This window comes from Mobula birostris, chromosome 18 (assembly GCF_030028105.1).
Source record: "Mobula birostris isolate sMobBir1 chromosome 18, sMobBir1.hap1, whole genome shotgun sequence".
NCBI classification, from domain to species: Eukaryota; Metazoa; Chordata; class Chondrichthyes; order Myliobatiformes; family Myliobatidae; genus Mobula; species Mobula birostris.
Window position 1 is genome coordinate 42,815,900 of NC_092387.1, and position 23,401 is coordinate 42,839,300.

Consider the following 23,401-nt stretch of genomic DNA (forward strand, 5'->3'; position numbering starts at 1 on the left):
GTGGACATACTCATCATCCTCTGTGTAAAGTTGTCCCTCAAGTCCCTCTTAAATCTTTCTCCTCAGACCCTAAAGCTATGCCCTCTTTAGGCTCCTTTTTCCCGAGAACAAAGTTGATGTGCATAGTTCATAGGTTTTGACATGAAGCATTGACTATGCCTTTCCCTTGACCCATAGAGTTCCTCCAAGAGCTTGTTTTTTTTTTCATCCCAGACTCCAGCATCTGTAGTCTCTTGTGTCATTAAAGAAGCACAGAGTGTTCTCAAGTCCTCACTCATCATTCTTCACTCAGCAAACCCACAAAAAGACAATTCAGCCCAATAGGTCTTCAATGGGCTTCATCTGGATATGATACATGAAAGAGATGAATTCATAACTGGTAATGGACTGTCCTGGTAGGAAGCCAGAACTCATGATGTTAGTTCCTCAAAACATCATGAAAATTGAGAGAAGAAAACTAGCAAACGAAATCTGGGCAACTCGTGAGCTTGGTAAATTGGTTTATTATTGCCACATGTAAAAAACTTGTCTTCATACAGATCATTTCATTACAACAGTGGATTGAGTTGGTACTTAGGCAATAATAGAATGCAGAATAAAGTGTGACAGTTACAGAGAAAGTGCAGTGAAAATGGACGATAAGGTAGGATTGGAATCAGTACGTTATTGTCACGTATACTGAGGTACAGTGAAAAGGTTCATGCACATCAATTCATCACACAGTGCTTTGAGAAAGTACAAGGTGAAACTATAACAGAATGCAGAAAGTGCTATACAGGGAGACAATAAGGTGCAAGGTCATAACAACGTGCATGGTGAGATCGTGTCCATCTATTGTATTAAGGGGTCATTAATTGAGATGACGTTTATTTCTTACATCCTTCATATGCATGAGGAGTAAAAATCTTTATGTTACATCTCCGTCTGAATGTGCAATGTGCAAATTATAGTATTTTGTATTAAATAGTATATACAGTAAGATATGCAACAGGACAGTCAATATAGCTTAGAAATACAATTGTGTCAATGTGAATTAATCAGTCTGATGGCCTGGTGGAAGAAGCTGTTCCAGAGCCTGTTGATCCTGGCTTTAATGCTGCAGCACCATTTCCCAGATGGTAGCAGCTAGAACCGTTTGTGGTTGGGGTGACTCGGGTCCCCAATGATCCTTCAGACCCTTTTTATGCACCTGTCACCATAAATGACCTGAATAGTAGGAAGTTCACATCTACAGATGCGCTGGGTTGTCCACACCACTCTCTGCAGAGTCCTGCAATTGTGGGAAGTACAGTTCCCATACCAGGCAGTGATACAGCCAGTCAGGATGCTCTCAATTGTCCCCCTGTAGAGAGTCCTTAGGATTTGGGGACACAGGCTGAACTTCTTCAACCATTTGAGGTAGAAGAGGCACTGTTGTGCTTTTTTTTTCACCCTACAGCTGGTATGTACAGAGCAAGTGAGGTCCTCGGTGATGTTTATACCAAGGAACTTACAGCTGTTCACCATCTCAACCCCACATCCATTGATGTCAATAGGGGTTAGCCTGTCTCCATCCTCCTGTAGTCCACAGCCAGCTCCTTTGTTTTTGCAACATTGAGGGAGAGTTTGATTTCTTGACACCACTGTGTCAGGGTGATGACTTCTTCACTGTAGGCTGCCTCATTGTTATTTGAGATTGGGCCAATCAGTATAGTATCGTCAGCAAACTTAATTAGCAGATTGGAGCTGTGGGTGGCGACACAGTCATGGGTATACAGAGTAAAGAAGGGGGCTTAGGACACAGGCCTGAGGGTCACCTGTGTTGAGGGTCAAATGGGCAGAGGTGAGGGAACTCACAGTTGCCACCTGCTGGCAATCTAACAGGAAATCCAGGATCCAGCTGCACAAGACAGGGTGAAGGCTGAGGTCTCTGATCTTCTTGTCGAGCCTGGATGAAATTATCGTGTTGAATGCTGAACTGTAGTCCAAGAACAGCTTTCTCATATAAGCATCTCTCTTCTCCAGGTGTGTAAGGACAGCGTGTAGAGCTGTGACTATTGTGTCATCTGTCGATCGGTCGTGTTGGTAGGCGAATTGTAGGGGGTCCAGTGTGGGTGGTAGCATGCTGCAGATGTGGTCCTTGACCAGCCTCTCAAAACATTTGCTTATTATTGAGGTGAGGGCGACAGGTCGCCAGTCGTTCAGACATATTACCTGGGTCTTTTTAGGTACAGGGACAATGGGGGACGTTTTGAAGCAGGAGGGCACTCTAAACTGGGAGAGGAAGAGATTAAAAATGTCTGCAAACACACCTGCCAGGTGTGCCACACACATCCTGAGTACCCACCCGAAGTAATCTTAAGACAGTTTGGTTGTAATGTGGTTATGTGGTAGAGAAAAATGGCATAAGCAATAAATGATTTCATGCTAACATCAACCAGAACAGAAAGAAGTTGAAAGTAACTTCTTTAAAAGTAAACAATTACACAATAAATATTGTTTATCAGCAGGACAATAAAAATGTGAAGTAATTCTCAAGATCTTCAGTTATTTTAGAAATACTTTAAATGTTTATGCAATCTTTGGTGGTTTCTAACTCTTGGGCAAACCTATAACCATCTGCTTTATTTATAACATTCTGCTTTTTGTGTTTTTTTTTCAGGCAGTGGAAACAAACTTGGCCTCAAAGGACAGCCACTGGGTCTTTGTAAATGAGGTAAGGTCAATGTCACAGTTTTTAGTTCTAGAACATCAGGGCTTTATAGTCTGCAAGCTCACACACAGCTGACAGTGCATGTTATGGCATATGACTTCTGCCTGTTCAACAGAAGGGGCAAAAATTGAAATCAGTGTTTTTTTCCCCTTGAGCACTTCCAGTACATTTATTGAAACTGTCTAGTGGTTAGGAACATTGCCTTACAAACTCATGGATGGTATGTTCACTACACTAGGAAGACAGATACTTCTGCCAAACCTTTAAGTTGATTGGAACATGGGGTAGACTGAAACGTGAATGCCCACAGGACCCGGCTGCCAATTTAGAGATACTAAGGGCACTTGCCTTAGACAAATCATGGTCTAAGGCAAGTAGAAACCAGAAACAAAAAAAAAATGGAAACACTCAACATGTTAGGGAGCAACTGTGGAAAAACTGTTTAAGTTCAAAGACCCCTGGTTGAAATATTATCTTCACTCTTATTATCTCCACAGATTCTGCCTGACCTGCTAAATGCTTGCAATATTTTCAGACGTTGTTTCAGATTTCGAGCATTTTCATTCCTATACACCCAGGCTTTCAAATTCCCTTGTGTCTTCACTCAGACAGTTTGACCATATCTGAACCCACGTCCACTGTGCAATCTAATGCCTGATGCAGTTAGTTATTTTTTACTTATTATCAAGTTAACATCTTTCAGGCAGAATTTGACAAAGTGCAATGCTGCAACTCAGTCTAATGCTCTCCCCAGTTTTGGAGCTGCGGTTGAGAAACCAAGGCCCAATACTGAGGACTTCAGTATTACTGTGAGTGTGGTCATGCATTTGGATGCATGGCTCTATCTGCCATTTTAATGGCTTTGTTATCCCATTGTAAACAAATGAACTAAAACGTTCATTAAAAGAAAAAGCTTGGGATTGTTTTGCAGAGTTCTTTTCATATTCATCACTAAAAATTCATAGTGCTGTTTAAACTGTAGAGACAATGCAGTAACTGTGTTCTGTACATGGTTCTTGTTCATTACTTCAAACTGTGATTTGGTATTTATCACATATGCTGGTGACACCTAGTGACATCCGACTGGTGGTGTGCCAGCCATTGCATGGGTGAAATTACAGCACTAATTATCAGACTAATTGAAGGGATGAGGGACTGAGAAATGCTAAGATAAGTACAAAGCAAATAATAAATAGACCAAATGGAATAATTCAACTGATGCATTATTTTTTTTCTTTTCAGAGGCAAAAATAATGATCCACAATGCAATTTTATTATTCCTTTTAAGTGGTTTGATTTCAATGAGCATCAAATGTGCAAGTGTTAAGTTGCATTAATGAACGTTGTCTGATTGCAATATCTGTTGACAGAAGCAGATTATTTACTTCCCCTGTATTGTAAACAGTTCTGCCGAAAATCTGAGCTCCAATCAGGTCTGACTATAATAATAATTTGAGGAATCAATGACTAATATATAAGAAGAGCTGTATTTTCAAACATTGATCTTTGCATTGAATATATAGTTCCTTTTCTTTTTGTATTAGATATATTAAATTCACTGGTTTTATGATAGGAAAAATGATTTAATTATCCGGATGTCTAAAAAACAGAGTACTAAAGACTGAATGAGTCCAACACCACATCTAACTGCAGCGCTGTGGTGCAGCATGTAAAATTGCTGCTGCTTAGCTCCAGTGATCCGGGTTTAAACTGAACCCAGGGTGCTGTCTCTGTGGTGTCTACATATTATTCATGTGAGCATGTGCGTTTCCCTAGGTGTCTCAGTTTCCTCTCACATCCCAAGGTGTGCTGGTAGATTAACTGGGCACTGTAAGTTTCCCTGTTAGAAGTAGTTTGTAGTACAAATGGATTTTGGTAAATTGATAAATTGGTTTATTTTTGTTACGAGTACAGGGGTACAGTGAAAAGCTTTGTTTTGTACGCCATCCACACATATCACTTCATTACAGCAGTATATTGAGGGGATACAAGGGAAAACAAGAACAGAATGCAAGGTGAAATGTTACAGTTACAGGAAAGTGCAGTGGAGGCAGACAATAGATACTTCATACTTTATTGTCGCCTAACAATTGATACTAGAATGTACAATCATCACAGCGATATTTGATTCTGCGCTTCGCACTCCCTGGATTACAAATCGATAGTAAATATTAAAAAATTAAATATAAATCATAAATAGAAAATAGAAAAATGGAAAGTAAGGTAGTGCAAAAAAACCGAGGGGCAGGTCTGGATATTTGGAGGGTACGGCCCAGATCCAGGCAGGATCCGTTCAGCAGTCTTATCACAGTTGGAAAGAAGCTGTTCCCAAATCTGGCCGTACGAGTCTTCAGCTCCTGAACCTTCTCCCGGGGGGGGGGGGTGGGGGTGTGAAGAGGGACGAAAAGTGTGTTAGCTGGGTGGGTCGTGTCCTTAATTATCCTGGCAGCACTGCTCCGACAGCGTGCGATGTAAAGTGAGTCCAAGGATGGAAGATTGGTTTGTGTGATGTGCTGTGCCATGTTCACGATCTTCTGCAGCTTCTTCCGGTCTTGGACAGGACAACTTCCATACCAGATTGTGATGCAAGGCCATAACAAGGTAGATTATGAGGTCAATAGATCACTTTTGTACTAGAGGACTATACAACAGTCTTATACAGTCCTTGAGCCTAGTGATATGTGCTTTCAGGCTTTTGTAATTTCTGCTCAATGGTGGCGGGAGGGGGCGTGGAGTGAGATAGAGAAGAGAGAATGTCAGGAGTAGGTAAGGTTTTTGGTTATGTTGGTTGCCTTTCCAAGACATCAAAAAGAGTCCATGGGAGGCTGGTTTTCATGATGTGTTGAGTTACATCCACAACTCTTTGCAGTTTCTTGCGGTCACAAGCAGGGCAGTTGCAAGCTGAGTTGTGGAGTATCCAGAAGGAATGCTTCCTGTAGTGCATCCTAAAAGTTGATGAGGGTCACAAGGCACATGCCAAATTTCTTCAGCCTCCTAAGGAAGTAAAAGCACTGGTGAGCTTTCTTGGCCATGATGTCTACATGGTTGGAACAGGACATGGCAACTGGTGACGGTCACTCCTAGCAACTTGAAACTTTCAACCCTCTTAAGCTCTGTTGATGTAAATAGGAGCGGTGTGTACTGGCCCCCTTCCTGAAGTTAATGACCAGCTCTTTTGTATTGCTGACATTGAGGAAAAGGTTGTTGTCATGACAACTTGCATAAGGTTCTCTGCCTCTTTCCTGTACTCAAACACATCATTATTTGAGATTCATCCTACTACAGTGGTGTCACCTGCAAACTTGTGGGTGGGCTTAGAGCAGAATCAGGCCATGCAGTTGTGTGTATAGAGAGTAGGGGGCTGAGGACACAACCTTGTGGAGCACCTGTGTTGAGAGAATAATTGTGTCGAAGGTGTTGCTGCCTATCCCTACGGATTGTGGTCTGTGGGTCAAGTCAAGATCCAGGTGTAAAGGGATGTGGATGTGACAGAGAATATGTTACAGGGAAGTAAGTTAGGGAGCCATGGACACTGCCATGGTTAGGGTGCTTTCCCAGGCGGGCAGCTGAAATCGCACTTGTGTGGATGCACACATTCCAGCCAATTAGAGTTTCCTTGTAATTGTATTTAACTCTCTTCCTCCTGCTTCAGTCTTGTCGAGCCTTGATTGAAGCACAGTGATGACAACGCTCCCTTCTTACCTTCGTCTACATTCCAGGATAGATGATTAACGACTTCGATCACCCCATTGAAGGAGCGTTATGAATTTAGTTCATGGTTACTGCCTTCATGCCACAGTCATGGCATGAGTTTTTAGTTAGTTTGAGAGTTTATAGTTTGCAACCCTGTTGGCCTAGCGTTTATTTTCCTTTGCTCTGTACAGTTCTTATCAAAACTCAGTGAACCGTTCAGTCCTTGTCTGTGTCTCTTCCTCTGCACTTGGGCCGTCACTGAACTTAGATCAGCGAGACTTGATCTTTGTGCTCAGCCTGCGCTGGAAAGCAGTGATGATCTCTCGTTCCACCCCATCTCGACCGCAAGAGGGCGGAACCTTACTGCATAAAGTTCTTAATGACCCTCTCCCTTGGTGCAGTCCAGGAGTCAGTAGAGAGCCTCCTGACCACCTACTGAAAGGTCAAATACTCTTGTGAACTTGACTACAAATTGCTGGAAACTCTGGGTTGTTCTTGTAGGCTGTTGAATAGGTTGAGTGTGGTCTGACTAAGAGATTCACCCTGTAAGCCAGCCTATCTGCATCATCACTGAGCTGTCCTGGCTGGGCTTGGAAAGTCAGCTCACACTGGGTAATAAAGCTTTAGCAGCCATTGGGGTCATCGGAGTATCTGCCTGGTGGTAGAGTGCCTGGTTCAGGTTCGGAAGCAGCCAAGGTAACCGAGGCATTAGTGGCTGAAGCTGATCAGACTGTAATAAAGGAGGATGGGGGAGGTGCTGGTGTGGGAAGTGTGACTGCCCTGGTAGAGAGCTTCGGAAAAGCAGCAGTCAGAGCAGTCCGATCACAAACAAGAGAGAATCTGCAGATGCTGGAAATCCAAGCAACGCACACAAAATGCTAGAGGAACTCAGCAGGCCAGGCAGCACCTATGGAGAAGAGTACAGCCGATGTTTCAGACCAAGCCCCTTCAGCGGGCTTTGAGAAAACTGATAAGGAGTAGATTTAAAAGGTGGGGGAGACGTGAGAGAAACACAAGGTGAAAGGTCAAACTGGGAGGGGGAGGGATGAAGTAAAGTGCTGGGAAGTTGATTGGTGAAAGAGATAAGAAAGTAAAGTGGGGAGGAGCACCAGAGGGAGGCAATGGGCAGGCAAGGAGATAAGATGAGAGATGGATAAGGGAATAGGGTATGGTAAAGGAGAGGGCAGGGTACATTACTGGAAGTGTCATCTCACCTGGAAGGATTGTTAAGGGCCTGGATATGTTATGTGTTATATGGATGGTAGTGAGGGAGGAAGTGTTGGGGCAGGTGTAACACTTGTTTCACTTGCAAGGATAAATGCCAGGACGGATATCAGTGGAGAGGAATGAATGGACAAGGGAGTCACATAGGGAGCGTTCCCTGCAGAAAGCAGAAAGTGGGGGTAGGGCGAGGGACCGCTTTGGAGATGGCGGAAATGGCTGTGACCTGATTTTGGCTGGCTGTTATGAGCTGCTGAACTCTCGCTGTGAGTGCTGACATGAGTTTAGTGATAGTCCGAGTGCAAATGAAGAGGCACAGACACAGACTCTGTTCACTGTGTTTTGATCAGAACTGTAGACCAACAGGGCCGCAAGCTAAAAACTGTCAAATTAACTAAAATCTAACACTGTCACTGCAGCTCAAAAGCAATAACCTAAAACTAAATTAATACTGCTCCTTTAACGGGAGTTATCTAAATCACTCATTTCTATCCCGAATGTGGATTAAGGTAAACAGGGAGCATTGCAATTGCTGTGCTTCGATCAAGACCTGACAAGACCAAAACAAAAGGGAGAGAAGTTAAACACAATTACAAAGAAACCATAATTGGCTTGAATGTGTGCATCCTCATGTGTATGATTACAGTCTTCTTTCAGCTGCCTGCCTACGTGAGCGCCCAGCAGTGTCTGTGGCAAAGCAGAGAGTGAGCACAATGCACGATAGGAAGGATGTAATTTCACCGGAGAGGGTGCGAGGAGATTCACCAGGGTGCTGCCTGGGATGAAGCATTTCGCTTATGAGGAGGGAACAGGGCAGGGTTTGATTTGCTTGGAGCAGAATCAAGCAGAATGGTGTTGGGGGGTGTGCTATTCCTGATACAGGTATATAAAATTGAAACATTGTATCATTTCTTAATGCATGTATGCATTTCTAAATGACAATAAAAGAGAACTGAGTGTTCTCATAATCTAATCTAAAATGATAAGGGTCAAAGATAGGGTCGTTTATGAGAAACTCTTCCCTAAAATGGAAGGGAAGAATCTAATGTGAGACACACAAATTTTAAGATAAGGAATAAGGAGGTTGAAGGGAATCTGAGGGGGAGTTGTTCCAGAGCATGGTTGCAATGCACTGATTAAAAAGGCAGTGGAGACAAGTATTCTCATATTTAAATAAAATCTGGATGAGTATTTGAATCACCAAGACATAAAAGGCCATGGAACAAGTACTTGTAAATGAGGTTAGTATAAGTGCATACTTGATGGTTGGCATAAATACGGTAGGTTGAACTGTCTGTTTCTCTGTTCCGTGACTCCATGACTCCTATGTACGGAATATCTGGAGAGCCAGCATAGACTTGATGGACTGAATGGCCTGTGCCATGTGAAATTCTGAAATATGGCATAAATTCAGCTCACCCACTCAAAAAAGGGCCATGTCACATGTAGATTACTTTCTCTGCCTATTTTTTATTCCTTCTCGTGCCTGGGCCCACATTGTGCAGTAACGGCAGCATGCACACCATTACAGCAGAAGGAATTTGTCAGCAGTTTCTGAAGTGCAACAAGCCCAGTTAAGCATGGACATTTGGAAGTTCCTGTCACTGTTCCTGGTTCCTCGATTAGTGGTCTATTTACAGGTCCCCTGGATTGGAATTTCTTCAGCCAGAGGGTGGTGAATCTGTGGAATTCATTGCCACAGACAGCTGTAGCGGCCAAGTCATTGGGTATATCTAAAGCACAGGCTGATAGGTTCTTATTAGTAAGGGTGCCAAAGGTTATAGGAAGAAGGTAGGAGAATGGGATTCGGGGGAAAATAATCAGTCGTGATTGAAAGGCAGAGCAGACTCAGTGGGCCGAATGGCCTCACTCTTCTCTTATGTCTTATAAGATGATACCTTGACTTCACAATCCACTTTGTTATGATCTTGCACCTTATTGTCTACCTCACTTTGTCTGTAGCTGTTACTCTTTATTCTGCATTCTGTTATTGTTTTAACCTGAACCACCTCAATGCACCGTGTGATGAATTGATCTGTACGAGGAGCATGGTCAGACATTATTTTCCAGTTCAGTCACCAGAAATAGGTGAACTGGGGTACTTCCAAACTATTTCAGTATGGCAACCCCGAAAATGTGATGTAATGATGAATAAGAAATTAGAGTTCTTAATGGTGCTCTAACTCTATTTTAATATGTATGGGAAGTTATTTGGTGAAATGATCGTTTAAAAATGTCATTGGCTTTGTTTTATTATTAAAGAGCCATAATGTTTCCAGTTGTTTACTTACTCGGCTTCTACAAATCCAATTTTTAATTTCATTCTCATTAAATGTTTAGAAAGTAAATTAGAAATTAAAGCAGTCTGTTTCCTGTTTGCAATCGCTGGAAATTCTTCTGTGTGACTGACGACCCATCAGCTAATGACATCACTGTAGCCTGCAAAGAAACTCTTTTAAACTGCTGCCTGTCAGTAAAGGGAAAGCCACCCCACAGAGATCATTTGAACCTTTATGGCAGCTTTTTTAAAGGTCAAAACTGAGCTCTGTCACTTTGTTCACTGTAAATTACTAGCCATTGTATCCAATCCTGGACATGTTATTTAATAAAGATATGCAGGGCTGGGAAAAAGGACAAGTTATCAGGAATACAGGAAATCTGTTTAATCAAAACTTAGGAGTGTAGTCCCACAGAACAGTAATACTTATAGAGAAGTAAGGTAGAAATTTTTGAAAGCTTGATGGAATAACTCAAGACGATCTGTCTGTGTTGTCAGAGGGGACAGTAGGACAATGGTTACCACAATGATTTGATTTGATTCACACCACTGTCCATAATGTGTTCCTGTGTTCTCCCTGTGACCTTGTGGGTCCTGGGTTTGATTCCCACCATGGTCTGTAAAATGTTTCTACTTTCTCCCTGTGACCATGTGGGTTCCAGGGTTGATTCCCACCATTGCCTGTAATATGTTTCTACTTTCTCCCTGTGACCTTGTGGGTTTCTTCCAGGTGCTCTGGTTTCTTCTCACATTTCAAAGGCATATAGTAGGTATTACTGAATTATGTGCATGCTATGTTGATGCCAAACGTGTGGTAACACTTGCTGGGTCTTAACTGTCCATCATGGCCTAGAATCTAGTTTCAAAGGTTCATTTAATGTCAGGGAAATGTATACAATATACATCCTGAAATTCTTTTTCTTTGCAACCATCCACAAAAACAGAGGAGTGCCCCAAAGGATGAATGACAGTTAAGTGTTAGAACCCCAAAACCCCCACAGCTGACCCCCATGCATAAACAGCAGCAAGGAACGATCCCCCCTCCCTCACCAGCAAAAAAGTATCGGCACCCATCACCGAGCACTCAAGCGTGCAGCAAAACATCAATAAAGACACAGACTTAGATTACCCCAAAGACTACTCGTTCACCCAGTAATTCAACATACCACAGGCTCTCTCTCTGCCTAATAAGGGAAAAAGAGGTGTCTCTGTCTCACAGTGAGAGGGGAGACATAACAAATAACTCGCTGATTTACAATGTTAAAAGTCCACTGTGTCGCCTTTTTCGAGCTCTTTGTCCAAAGAGCTCAGGTCTTTGGGCACACAGCCAGAGATCTTCTGTCTCCCACAATACACCAATTTGCTGCAGAGGCATCAACTTCAAGTCTGTCTGCCTCCAGAGCCATGAAATCCCAAAATTCCGAAGGTGAGCTAATCTCCTAGGCTGCATCCTTGGTATATCGAATAATGGCCGTCGTGAGGCCCCGAGAGCGGGTCCTATTCCCACAAAGAACACAAGTCAGCGTGTAACTCCAGGTCAGGGTCTTCAAAAGAACCCTGAAAGGGAAAAACAGAGATATTAAAGATAGAAATAGAGCTGTTTCTGATGATGCAAACAAAGGAGTCGCCGTTAGGAGCCATTATCTCCTTAGCTCCACCTACGTGTGTTAGTATCTAGTTTAAGCTATTATCTTCTATTAGTGTCTCTAGATTAGTGTAAAGATTTTTACTCCTCATGTATGTGAAGGATGTAAGAAATAAAGCCAATTCAATTCAATTCAATCTTTACAGTAATTTAACACTCTGTAGGAAAAACTCCAATATTCACCAGCAAATCACCCCAGCCAATCAGTTTTCCACTTTCTAATCTTGTGTATTGTCCTCACCTCTTGATACACTTTTATAATTTTATTTTATTCATTTAATTATATATAAATTTGTCAATAGCAGTTTAGGATCTATTTGATAGCCTTCAAGATATTCATATTGTATTTTCATCACTATTTAATAATCTAACTATGCATATTATGTATTTTATGACCTTCTTTTCATTGATATATTATCAGTCTTCAATATCCAGTTTAATCTTTCAAAACTGTCAAAGCCATGTCCAGTTTCATGCAAGTCCCACTCCTTCTCCTTAACCCACAGGCTACACAACCACACACACAAAATGCTGAAGGAAGGCAGTAGGCCATGCAGCATCTGTCGAAAAGAGTAAACTGTCGATGTTTCCGGCCGAGACCCTTTATTAGTCCTGGTGAAGGGTTGCTGGAAACATCGATTGTTTACTCTTTTCCATAGATGCTGCATGGCCTGCTGACCTCAGGATCTTGGCTCGATAGGTCGACTGTTCAGAACCTGTCAATAATATAAAAATTGGCAAAGTGGTTTATAGGGAGGAGGAAAGGTTTTGTTATCAGAATGATGTGACTGGTCTGGTCATTTGGGTGAGGAAGTAACAAATATAAAATAGTGTACCTCCTTGTGTAGTAAAGAGAATTTAGTTCAGTGTAGTGTGAGGTCAAGTAATTGGACAATACACCAAAACAAGGACTATATAGTGAATATACAATGAAAGAGTGGATGCCAAGAATGCTGGAGGGATGGGTCTTGTAGCATAAGTCCATAACCAAAGTCAAGTTTACTATGCGATGAACAACTTAACGCAGCAGACAAAGTAACACAGACAAAATGCTAGAGGAACTCAGCAGGTCAGGCAGCATCTGTAGAGAGGAATAAGCAGTTGACATTTTGGGATGAGACCCTTCATCAGGACTCAATCAAAACAAAATAGAACAAAAAAATTTTCATTTTAGTGCAAAGTGATTAAAATAGTCCATCCTTAAAGTAGTTGGACAGCTAAAAAAACACACACAATACAAAATATTTTTCTTTATTGTCTGAGATACAGAATATAAGTGCAGGGAGACTCGGCAAAAACTGGATTTGGTGCTTGTAAGGCTGCAGCTCAGGTATTATGTCGAGTACATTATAGGAAATATGTGATTGCATTAGCAATGGGGAGGAGGAGGTGTATGAGGAAAACTCTGGCTATGAGGATAGATGAGATTGACTAGAGTTTCTTCCTTTGGATCAGAAACATAATTGGAATGTATAAAATCACGAGGCACATCGGCATAGTCATTAGGAAGAAACTTTGCAAGAGGGGAGGTGAGGAAAAATGTTTTCACGCAGAAGTTGTGGGGTCCTGAAAATTGCTGCCTGAAAGGGATGTGGAGGCAGAAGCTCTTGAAAGGTAAAAGGCTGGATAAGTAAGGAATCTGATAGGAGAGGAGAGTGGACCATGGGAGAAAGGGAAGGCGGAGGTGATAGACAGGTGAGGAGAAGAGTTAATAAAGCAGATTGGAAAGTTGAAGAAGAGGAAAGGGGGAGGGGAAAAAATTACCAGAAGTTGGAGAATTGATGTTCGTGTCATCCGGTTGGAGGCTACCTAGACAGAATACGAAGTGTTGCTCTTCCAATCTGAGAGTGCCCATGGCAGAAGAGGAGGCCATGGATTGACATTTCAGAACGGGGATGGGGATAAGAACTGAAATGGTTGACCGGCAGGAAATTCTGCTTTTTGTAGTTGGAGCTGAGGAGCTTACCAAAGCGTTCCCCCGATCTATGTCAGGTCTCACAATTGTAGAGGAGGCTGCACCTGGAGCACCAGATACATTAGTCGACCCCAACAGATTCGCATGTGAGACGTTGCCTCAGCCGGAAGGACTGTCGGGGGATGTAAATGGAGGTGAGAGAGGAGGTGAATGGGCAGGTGCAGCACTTCGGCCACTTGTAGGGAGAAATGCCAGGAGGCAGAGTAGCGGGGAGGGACGAATGGACAAAGGAACCACAGAGGGAGAACACTGCGCTACCCGCCCCCCGTCATTACCCCCCTCCCCCACCCACCTGGCTTCACCTATCACATTCTAGCTTGTCCTCCTCTCCTTCAACCACTTCTTATTCTGGCATCCTCCCACTTCCTGATGAAGAATCTCAGCCCAAAACGTCGACTGTTTATTCACTTCCATAGATGCTGCCCGACCTGCTGAGTTCCTCCAGCATTTTGTGTGCATTACACAAACAATCTATTACATTTCAACCTAGTTTAGCTCTGCCTAACTTGGTCTAGCTTTCTGGATATATTTACCTAGCTGAATGTCTTTGTAATTACTACACTTAGTCTTGTCTCCAGTTTGAAAAATGGTGCTATCATTTTACCCAGCCTTCAGGTACTTGTTGTTCTTTGTGAAGTTTTGTTAAATTGCCATTGGATCATTTTCACTGCTCATTTCTTTTTCACTGACAAAATTCTGAGTTATGTTATCAAAACCCAGACTTTTTAAATTAAGATTTGAGTTCTTTAAGAAAAGATTAAGTTCTAGAAATACTCAGTGGAACAGGCAGTAGCTGCAATGAGGGAAAGGGAACTGAATTCTTTACATGGGACTACAGATGTTGGAATCTGGAGCAACGAACAATCTGCTGGATGAACTCAGTGGTTCAAATAGCATCCGTGGAGGAAAAGGAACTGCCTGCATTTCGGGTCAGACCTCTGCATTCAGTGTTGATGCTACCCAGTCAAGTTATTGTTTGCAGGCTGTCAAATAGGACAAGGGTAGAGACATTGGAAAGCTGACATACAAACTGAAGGTAAAACATAGAACAGCACAGTACAGGAACAGACCCTTCAGGCCAAGATTTCTCTGCTAACCATGATGCCAAATGGAACTGTTCCTGTGCTTGATCCATATCCCGCCATTCACTTCATACTCATCTGCCTAAGTGCCTCTTAAGTGTTGTTACCATGTCTGCTTCCACTGGTAACCAGAACACAATGTCCCAGGCAGCTATCAATCCCTGAGTAAAAGCGTTTGCCTCGCACATTTCCCTTAAACTTTCCTCCTCTCACTTTAAAGTCGTGTCTTCTAGTATTAGACACTTCTGCCTTGGGAAACAGACTTTGACTCTCGATTCTATCTGCTCCTCTCAGAGTTTTATATATTTCTGTTAAGTCTCCCTTTAGCCTCTGGTATTCCAGAGAAAGCAATCCAAGTCTAGCCAACTTCTCTTTATAGTTAATACTCCCTAATCCATGCAGCAACCTGGTGGATCTACTCTGCATCCACATTCTTCCTGAAATGAGGCAACCTAAACTGCACACACAGTACTCCAAGTGTGACCTAACTAAAGTTTTCTCCAGTTGAAACACAACTTCCTGACTCGTACATTCCTTCCTCAACACCTGAAGGCAATCATAATGTTCGTCTTCTTTACCACCCTATGTAAAGTGGGTTCTAATCGATCCAGTTTCTGGGTTGATATCATTATTCATCTCTATAATCTACCAACAACTTAGAGTAAACAGAAAAGAGACAGAATTGCATTTATCAGCTTTTTATCACATCTCTCCAAGATACTTAGAGGTGTTTCACGCATTGTGAATTACTTTTAAGCGTCACAAGGGAAATGATTTATTTTTAATTCTTCATGTGTTCATGGCCTGCTTCTTCTTTCATTTTCACGCCAGCCTTCATCCCAATTTCATTTGCAATGTTTTTTCTTCAGATTTTCATTCTATTTCACTTCATTTTTTAAATTAATTTTTGTAGAAAGCAGTTGTCACTGCTAGGCCAGTATCACTGAGATCATGAGGAGATGGTGATCTTGGTAGGTATCTGCATTAGTGCAGAGGCCACCCAGATATCAAGTATCTAGTACTTAGATTTTCTATGGAAATAATATTACAGCTGTTGTAATTTATATCGTTCGTTAGAACAAATCACTCAGGCTAGTCTTGTCAGTAAAACTAGATGAGGTGGTGTAATATAGACCATTTGTTGTGTGTGTTATTCAGGGCCACATGGATTCCCAGTCCCACAAACATAACAACAGCCTTTGTTCTGTTTCATATATGGCTCTCGATGTATTGGTATAGAGGAAAAATAATATTGGGACAATGAATAGGACTACCAGCAATAATTGAGTCAACTGGTTGTTTTATCTGATCAGAGACGTATATTACAGTGAGGGTAATCTATTTCACTGCCAAAGGCTTGGCCTTAATACCACCAAATGAACATCAAATCTACTGAATTCCGATTAATCCCAAATTGTACAGGAGGCTACAAGATCAATTCTAATTGTTTAATTTCCTCAACAGTTTAATATCTCATGTTCTAATTAATTTGCTGATTATAATTGTAATCAATAATATATTTAAAGCAAATTTGATCTGTTTCATGAGGGCAGGACCTTAAACATCTAACCACTTCCAATAATGTCATTATAGTAAGCCAGCAGCTGGTTCTTTATTTTTATTCAAGAAAAAAAAGCAAGACAAGCATGTAATTGACTGAACAGAATAGCAAGCGAAGTAGAAAGACACCTCTTGCCCTCTGTCAATTCATTTATTCAGTATGTAGGAAAGTTTTGCACATTAAAGAGATGTGTTACCATTGGACTCATTCAAGCACCAATATCAGACCTGTATGCTAGAGCTTTACGACCATTCACGGAAGAATATGTTTCAGTCAGCCTAAGCTTTTTAGATTCTAATAAAATAACTTTGAAGATTCCCTTTTATCCTCATGGCTTCCTCTTTCAGTGCAGAGTTGTTCCTGCTGGGAATGTTAGCAGTAGGTCCTCAACCACAACTAGTTGGGTCTTAGCCCACTTCCTCACCTCCTACCTGTTTTTCATTTGAACACGCATTTAAATGATCAAATTTGCCCCAGTAACAGACTGTTGTTGTTTCCGTAGCCAGTCCTATAAAATCATTGTGTTCTTATTTCTAGTGATACTTAGGTACGAGCAAAGAATATTGAAGAGTACAGCGCAAGAATGGGCCCTTTGGGCTACGATGTTGTGAATTACTAATCAAATGTCCAACTAAACTAATACGCCCTGGCTACACTATACCCATATCCTTCCATTTCCTACATATTCATGTGCCTAAGAGTGTCCTGAACACCACTATCATACTTGCTTTCACTATCACCCCAGGCATCCACCACTCGTTGTGTAAAATTACATCTCCTTTGAACTTAATCTTTCTCACCTTAAGTACATGCCCTCTGGTATTAGACTCTCAACCCTGGAGAAAAGATGCTAGCTATCTCAAATAAACTCTTCTCAGGTTTCCAGCCATATTGAGGTACAAGTCTGTGTGAGTGGGTTTCCGATAGACTCCACGTCTGAGGCTACCGCCTGGTTTCCATTTTATTAGGATGTCCAGAAACAGGAGGCAACCACTCTTCTCCATCTCCGTTGTAAATTGAATGTTTGGATGTATGCTGTTCAGATGGTCGTGGAACTGTTGGAGTGCCTGGAGTCCATGAGGCCACACTATGGAGGTGTCATCGATGTATCTGTAAAAGTATTTGGGGAGTAATGGCAATAAACTCAGAGCCCTCTCCTCAAAGTCCTCCATGTAGAAATTAGCAACAACCGGCGACAAGGGCAATCCCATGTCCACTCCATCTGTTTATTCATAGTAGTTCCCCTTATTGAGGGAGTACATCAATGGAAGGGTGTGTTCAAAAAGGTCAATGGTATCCTTATCAAACCTTGACCACAAGAGGACCAAGCTGTCCTTAATGGGGACTCCTGTGAACAGGGTCACCACATCAAAACTGACCATTTTGTCCTCTGGGGTTATCTAGATGTTTGTTATCATTTTACGAAGTCAGTCAAATTTGGCTGGAAGTCTGAGAAGAGTCTATTCGTCATATATGCTGAGAAAGCACTAGATCCTCTTTCATATCGGCTATCTACTCATTCTATGCCTTCCACAATAAAAAAATTACAATCAGATCTCCTTCTCCTGCCTCCATTGCCCCTCTCCTTATACTCTCTAATCCAGGCAGCGTCCAGGTGAACCTCATCTATACCCTCTCCAAAGTCTCAATATCCTCCTACCACAAGGTGACCAGACCTGAATGTAATAGTACAGATGCAGTCAAACCAGAGCATTATATAGCTGAACTAGAGAAGTGTTATGGTTACAGAGTATGTTACAGAATTGTAGAGATTGTGTCACAGTCCTAGTAATTCAGTGACATTGATTAGTAATGCAGAGGAGATCAATTTAAACTGCAATATTTAAGTTTCAATAAATAATTGTAAATTTAATGTAAATTTGCAAACTTAATGTAAATAAATTTAATTCTTTGCAAGTTTAAATATATAAGAAGTCAGAAACATCTGGTATTGGTGTAAGTGTCCCTGATGTTGGAATGCAAAAGATAGCCCACCATCTCCGATTTAGGTAAAGAAACAACTTATCCCTGTCTGACCTAGGCAGAATGTGATTCTGGAGTCTCAACCCTCTAACAGGTAGCAAATCAGATAGGTTCATTACATTAAAGCACAGCTGCAGTGCTTTCTGAAGAAGGCCCGCAAGCATTTTCACACAGAAACTAAGAAGAAGCAACAAGTGGCAGCTTTGAAGTGATACTTACATCTCAGGCAACTGATAAGAAGAGTAAAGAGGAGAGATTTGGAGTAATTAAATCAAAGTGGTAATGCCATTGAGTTTACTCAGGGTACTTCAGAAACAGCTGACCCTTGACTGAAGCTTCAACACAACATTCCAGTAGCCCAACACAGAGGAAAATTGACTGTTTTCCCTCTCACTGAATCACTTTGAAGTTTTAACTCCTGCAGCTTCCATTGAAGCGGCTCTGAGCCTTTTGCCTCAACTGAAGTCTCTTGTATTCCGAGACAAGGAGCAAACCATACTCCCGTGTCTCCTTCCTGGTAAACAAATAGTCATCTTGAATGCACTTTCTTATTTTATTAACAAGAGAATTCACAAAATTTACAGAGAATATTTCAGACTATTGTTTTTATTAAAATATTGGAGAAATACTGAACATTTCAGCATGATCCAGCAATCAGATAAATAACATGCATATCTTCAAAACATCCATCAATAACTTGATCATTGAAAGAAGCCCCTTTGAACTTTTTCAATAACAAGTGTGCGTATTGGTAATTAAAAGTCACAGCAGTCCCCTCAATGGATGGCTTTAGCTTTTTGTTCTTAAAAGCTATAGGATGTCTGAGACACTGTTCTCTACAATCACTGGAGTGTTAGCAAGGAAGGTGCTCTGAGGTACAGCTGTATTTGCAGTGAGCTAATTCAGGGACACTTTAGACTCTGGGCTCTGATAGACACATACAACCCTGTGCTGAGGAGTACAGAGGTCAAATGTCACAATCTCCAGGATTCAGCAGTGGAATACAACTGCTCACTCAAGCATCCAAACAGAGTTCCCATTCTCAAGGACCAGTTGTTATGGTCAGTCCAGAATCATGTCAGCATGTGAAATGACGCAATGGTGTAACTATTGTTGCAGAAATTTTGTTCTTTAATAAGATCAGAAAATAAACAAAGAATGTAACACACACAAAATGCTGGAGGAACTCAGCAGGTCAGGCAGCTTCTATGGAGAGGAATGACGAGCCCAAGTTTCAGCCAAAGCATTGGCTCTTTATTCCTTTCTATAGGTGCTGCCTGGCCTGCTGAGTTCCTCCAGTATTTTGTGTGTGTTATTCTGGATTTCCATAATTTGCAGAATTTGTTGTGTTAAAATAGGTGTTGTAGGCAAGATTGTCATTCCAAGGGCAACAGATAGATAAGCACTCTCACTGAGAGTCTCAGCTTTACCTGTTATATTACTGGCTTCAACTGATCCATTGAATTCCAAACTCAGGGTTCTCTCTCTTGCGTGTTGATCCGACGTTCATGTTTATACATCAGCCAGAGTCGCCTGTTTATTTGGAGAACAGATGAGACTATAGATGTCGGAATCAAAACACAAACTGCTGGGGGAGCTCAGTGAGTCAAGCTGCATCACTGGAGAGAGACATGCAGAGTTGGTTTTGGGGTCAACACCCTTATCATGATAAGGGCCACAGTGTTAATATTTAAGATGGGCTGATGAAATGCAATCGGCCTGAAACATTGACTCTGTTTCACTGCCCAGAAGCCAACTGAGTGTTCTCTGAATTTATTCCAGGTTTTCAGAATCTGCAGCCTCACTGCATTTGAGCTGCCCTTTGAAACTTGTATTCCGGTCTATGTGAATAACATGTGGCATTCCCCCATAGTTCCCACAGTCATATGATTAATTGAAGGGGAGAGTCTAAAACATCTGGCTGCTGGATAAACAGATGTATAAAGAACTATATCTCATCTCTCAAAAAATCTGCTTTCCTTAGAGGGTAGTGGAATGGATTCACCAAACTTTCCTTGGCCAGAAAGAGTGGACTAGATTTGTATTCTCTAGATTTTAGGAGAATGTGAAGAATTCTCATTGAATCTTACAAAATTCTTATAGGGTTCCTTGGGGTAAATGCAGGGAAAATCTTTTCTGACTGAGGATTCTAATATTTGGATCACTTTCTCAAAGTAAGGAGCAGGCCATGTAAGACTGAGATAAGAAATTGCTTCACTCAGAGGGTGGTGAGGGTTCAGACATTGAAAACAAAACAAACTGTGCACGTTGGAAATAAACGCAAAAAAATGCTGGAGATACGCAACAGATTAGACAGCATCTGTAAGGGTAGAAATTGTGTAAATGTTTTAGCTCAGTCACCCTTCAGCGCAAGCAGAAGAGTGAGAAACTAATTTGCTTTCAGCTGCAGAGATAGAGTGGGGACAAAGCAAAGAGATCTTCTGAGATTGAGTGAAGATCAGGGTTGAGTTAGATATGGCCCTTGTGGCTACGGGGGTCAGGGGGTATGGAGGGAAGGCTGGGGCGGGGTTCTGAATTGGATGATCAGCCATGATCATAATAAATGGCGGTGCAGGCTCGAAGGGCCGAATGGCCTACTCCTGCACCTATTTTCTATGTTTCTATGTTTCTATGTTGTCCACTCTTCATCGCAGAACATGGAGCAGACTCTTTGGAATATGAAGCCTGATTCAGCAGTAAAACTCCCAATGTACTGTCCCAAACTAATCTCATTGAAATACTTCATTAACACCACAGTGGTGTAGTGGTTAGTATGACACTAATACAGCTCGGGGCATTGGAGTTGGGAGTTCAATTCCAGCGTCCTCTGTAAGAAGTTTGTACATCTTTCCAGAGAGCACGTGTGTTTCCCCCAGCGCTTGGGTTTCTCCCTGGTGCTCTGGTTTCCTCCAACTGTCCAAAGATGTACCAGTTAGTGGGTTAATTGGTCATTGTACATTGCCCTATGATTAGGCTAGGGTTAAAATAGATGAGTGGCTGGGTGAAGCATCATGTTGGAAAGGAAGGGCTTGCTCCGGGTTGTATCCCTAAATAAAATTTAAAATCCCCCCAGATTCTAAACATGAGATTTTGCAGATGCTGGATAATGTGAGCAACTCACACAAAATGCCGGATGAGTTCCACAAGTCAGGCGGCATCTATGAAGGGGAATAAACACTTGAGGTTTTGAGCCGAGACCCGTTATCAGGATTGGTGAATTGTCTAAGCCTGAAACGTTGATAATTTATGCCCCTCCATAGACGCTGCCTGCCTTGCGAAGCTCCTCTGGCGTTTTGAGTGAATTGCTCAGGTACAATCCAAGGCGCCACTGAAAACAGAGTTCAATGCATTTCCAAATGTTAATGTGAACATGGAATATGGGAGTAGTGCAGCAAAGGGTCATTGGTGCAGAGAATTAGTCTCGGGTTTGATGAATGGTGGGGAAAGCTTGAAAGAGTAGATGGTCTTCTGCTCCTGATTTTTACGTTCTCATTTATTGCAACGTGCAATTTGTAATTAACAGGAAATCAGTGACTCTGAGATTCTGGAGCTTGTTCACAGCGCATTGGGCCGTATGACAGTGGTGAGGCAGACCTTCCCCACCTCCAAGGACCCAAACCACAGGTGTATGAGAAACAACCACCGAATCTCCTCTCTGCTATGCGACCCACAGGAAGGCTACCTGCAGACACTACAGGTGTGTATGTGACACAGGTGTATGACACAGTCGGTGGAGCCTCTGTTGTTGTCTGAATGTTGTGAAGCAATTCTCCATTCAAACCATTGAAAAATTAATGAGGCTCCTCATTCCCTGAGATCTATTGGGCTGAGGTGCCTATGAATAATATCAGTTGCTATCTCACCATGTGAAACGTGGAAACACTTTGAACAGTTTGAGAGAGGTGCTAGTGACTGTTGTGTGAGGGGGTGGATGACAGAGAGGTGACATTGTCTGTCAGATGGGAAAGTGACAGCATCTAACAGGTGAAATGGTAACAGTGCCTGTCATCATAGGAGGTGACAAAATCTGTCACATAGATCAGTGACTGATACCTTTAAATGGGGATATTACTAATCTGGGCTAAAGTATTAACATCAAGAATGAGATTAAAAGAAACTTTAAATCATAATTTCTTCCATTATTCAACAGGAATTTTGTTAATACTTTTATAAAATATGCTTTCAAGTCAGCCAAGTTTTCTCCATCTTGAATGGTGGAAAGCTGATGGTATTAACACCCCCACCCCAAGCTCTCTGTCTGATTGTGAAGTACACCCCTGGTTATAGGGAGCCTGGTCTTCTTCCGGTGTGATCCTGGATACAGTACAGATGGATTGAAGGTTACTGGGAAGTAAAAGAGAGATGAAATTTCTAAGGGAGCAGGCAGTCCTAGTCAACCTAAAATTAAACATTTGGAATGACATAATGCATGCATTATCACACTCACCCTCACAAATGCCTACACACACGAATGTACACTAGTGGGCCAACACACGTACAAACTTACACATGCATGCATACACACGCAACCACAGATATACGTATGGATATTCTCAGCTTCACTAATAAACATATGAATGTACACACACACACACACACACACACACACTACAAGTTTTCACTCATACTAGTGTGCATACACATTCTAGGCAGCATCTCTAGGAAGAAGTACAGTTGACGTTTCGGGCCGAGACCCTTCGTCTCGGTGTAGGTGTAGCTATGGTGTAGGCCCTTCCTGCTGATGGGGAAAAGCTCCTGCAGGAGATAAAGTAGGTAAATAAAATAACAAGACTTCCCGGGTTAAGGGAAGTCAGGAAGTCTCCCTGTAAATTGGACAGCCACACAATAAGCTTGTGACTGGCATCAGATGTGATTTAGTTCATCATGACATGATTTCACCTGGCAGCAGTCCTGACTAACATTACACCAGGGATAACATCATTGCAATCATTGCATGAACATCTGAGGCAGAAATTGGCAGAACAATCCCTGATGTGAAAGGCCTGGTGGATTTTCCAGAAAGGCATGATTTAAGTTAGTACTTGGTCAACTTTTGTCACAGTTACTGAGTTACAGTTAGAAACTTTTGCTTGCATGCCATTGAGACAGATCGTTCCACACCTATGGACCTACAAAAGGGGTAAAAGGTATTACAGTTACAGAGGAAGTGTGGTGCAGGTCTACAAATAGAGTACAAGGGCCATAATGGGATAGACTGAGAGATGACGAGTTCACCATTATTATACAAGAGGTTCATTCAGGAGTTTTATA

General features: G+C 42.0%; 1 protein-coding gene across 1 annotated transcript in view; it reads left to right on the forward strand.

Annotated features, from left to right (window-relative positions):
* LOC140211882 (glutamate receptor ionotropic, delta-1-like) overlaps positions 1–23,401 on the forward strand; it is a 993,352-nt gene that overhangs the window by 814,713 nt on the left and 155,238 nt on the right. The window contains exons 5-6 of the mRNA XM_072282070.1: positions 2,642–2,695; positions 21,654–21,827. Of these exons, the coding sequence (XP_072138171.1) occupies positions 2,642–2,695; positions 21,654–21,827 (228 nt within the window). The remainder of the gene's footprint in view (positions 1–2,641; positions 2,696–21,653; positions 21,828–23,401) is intronic.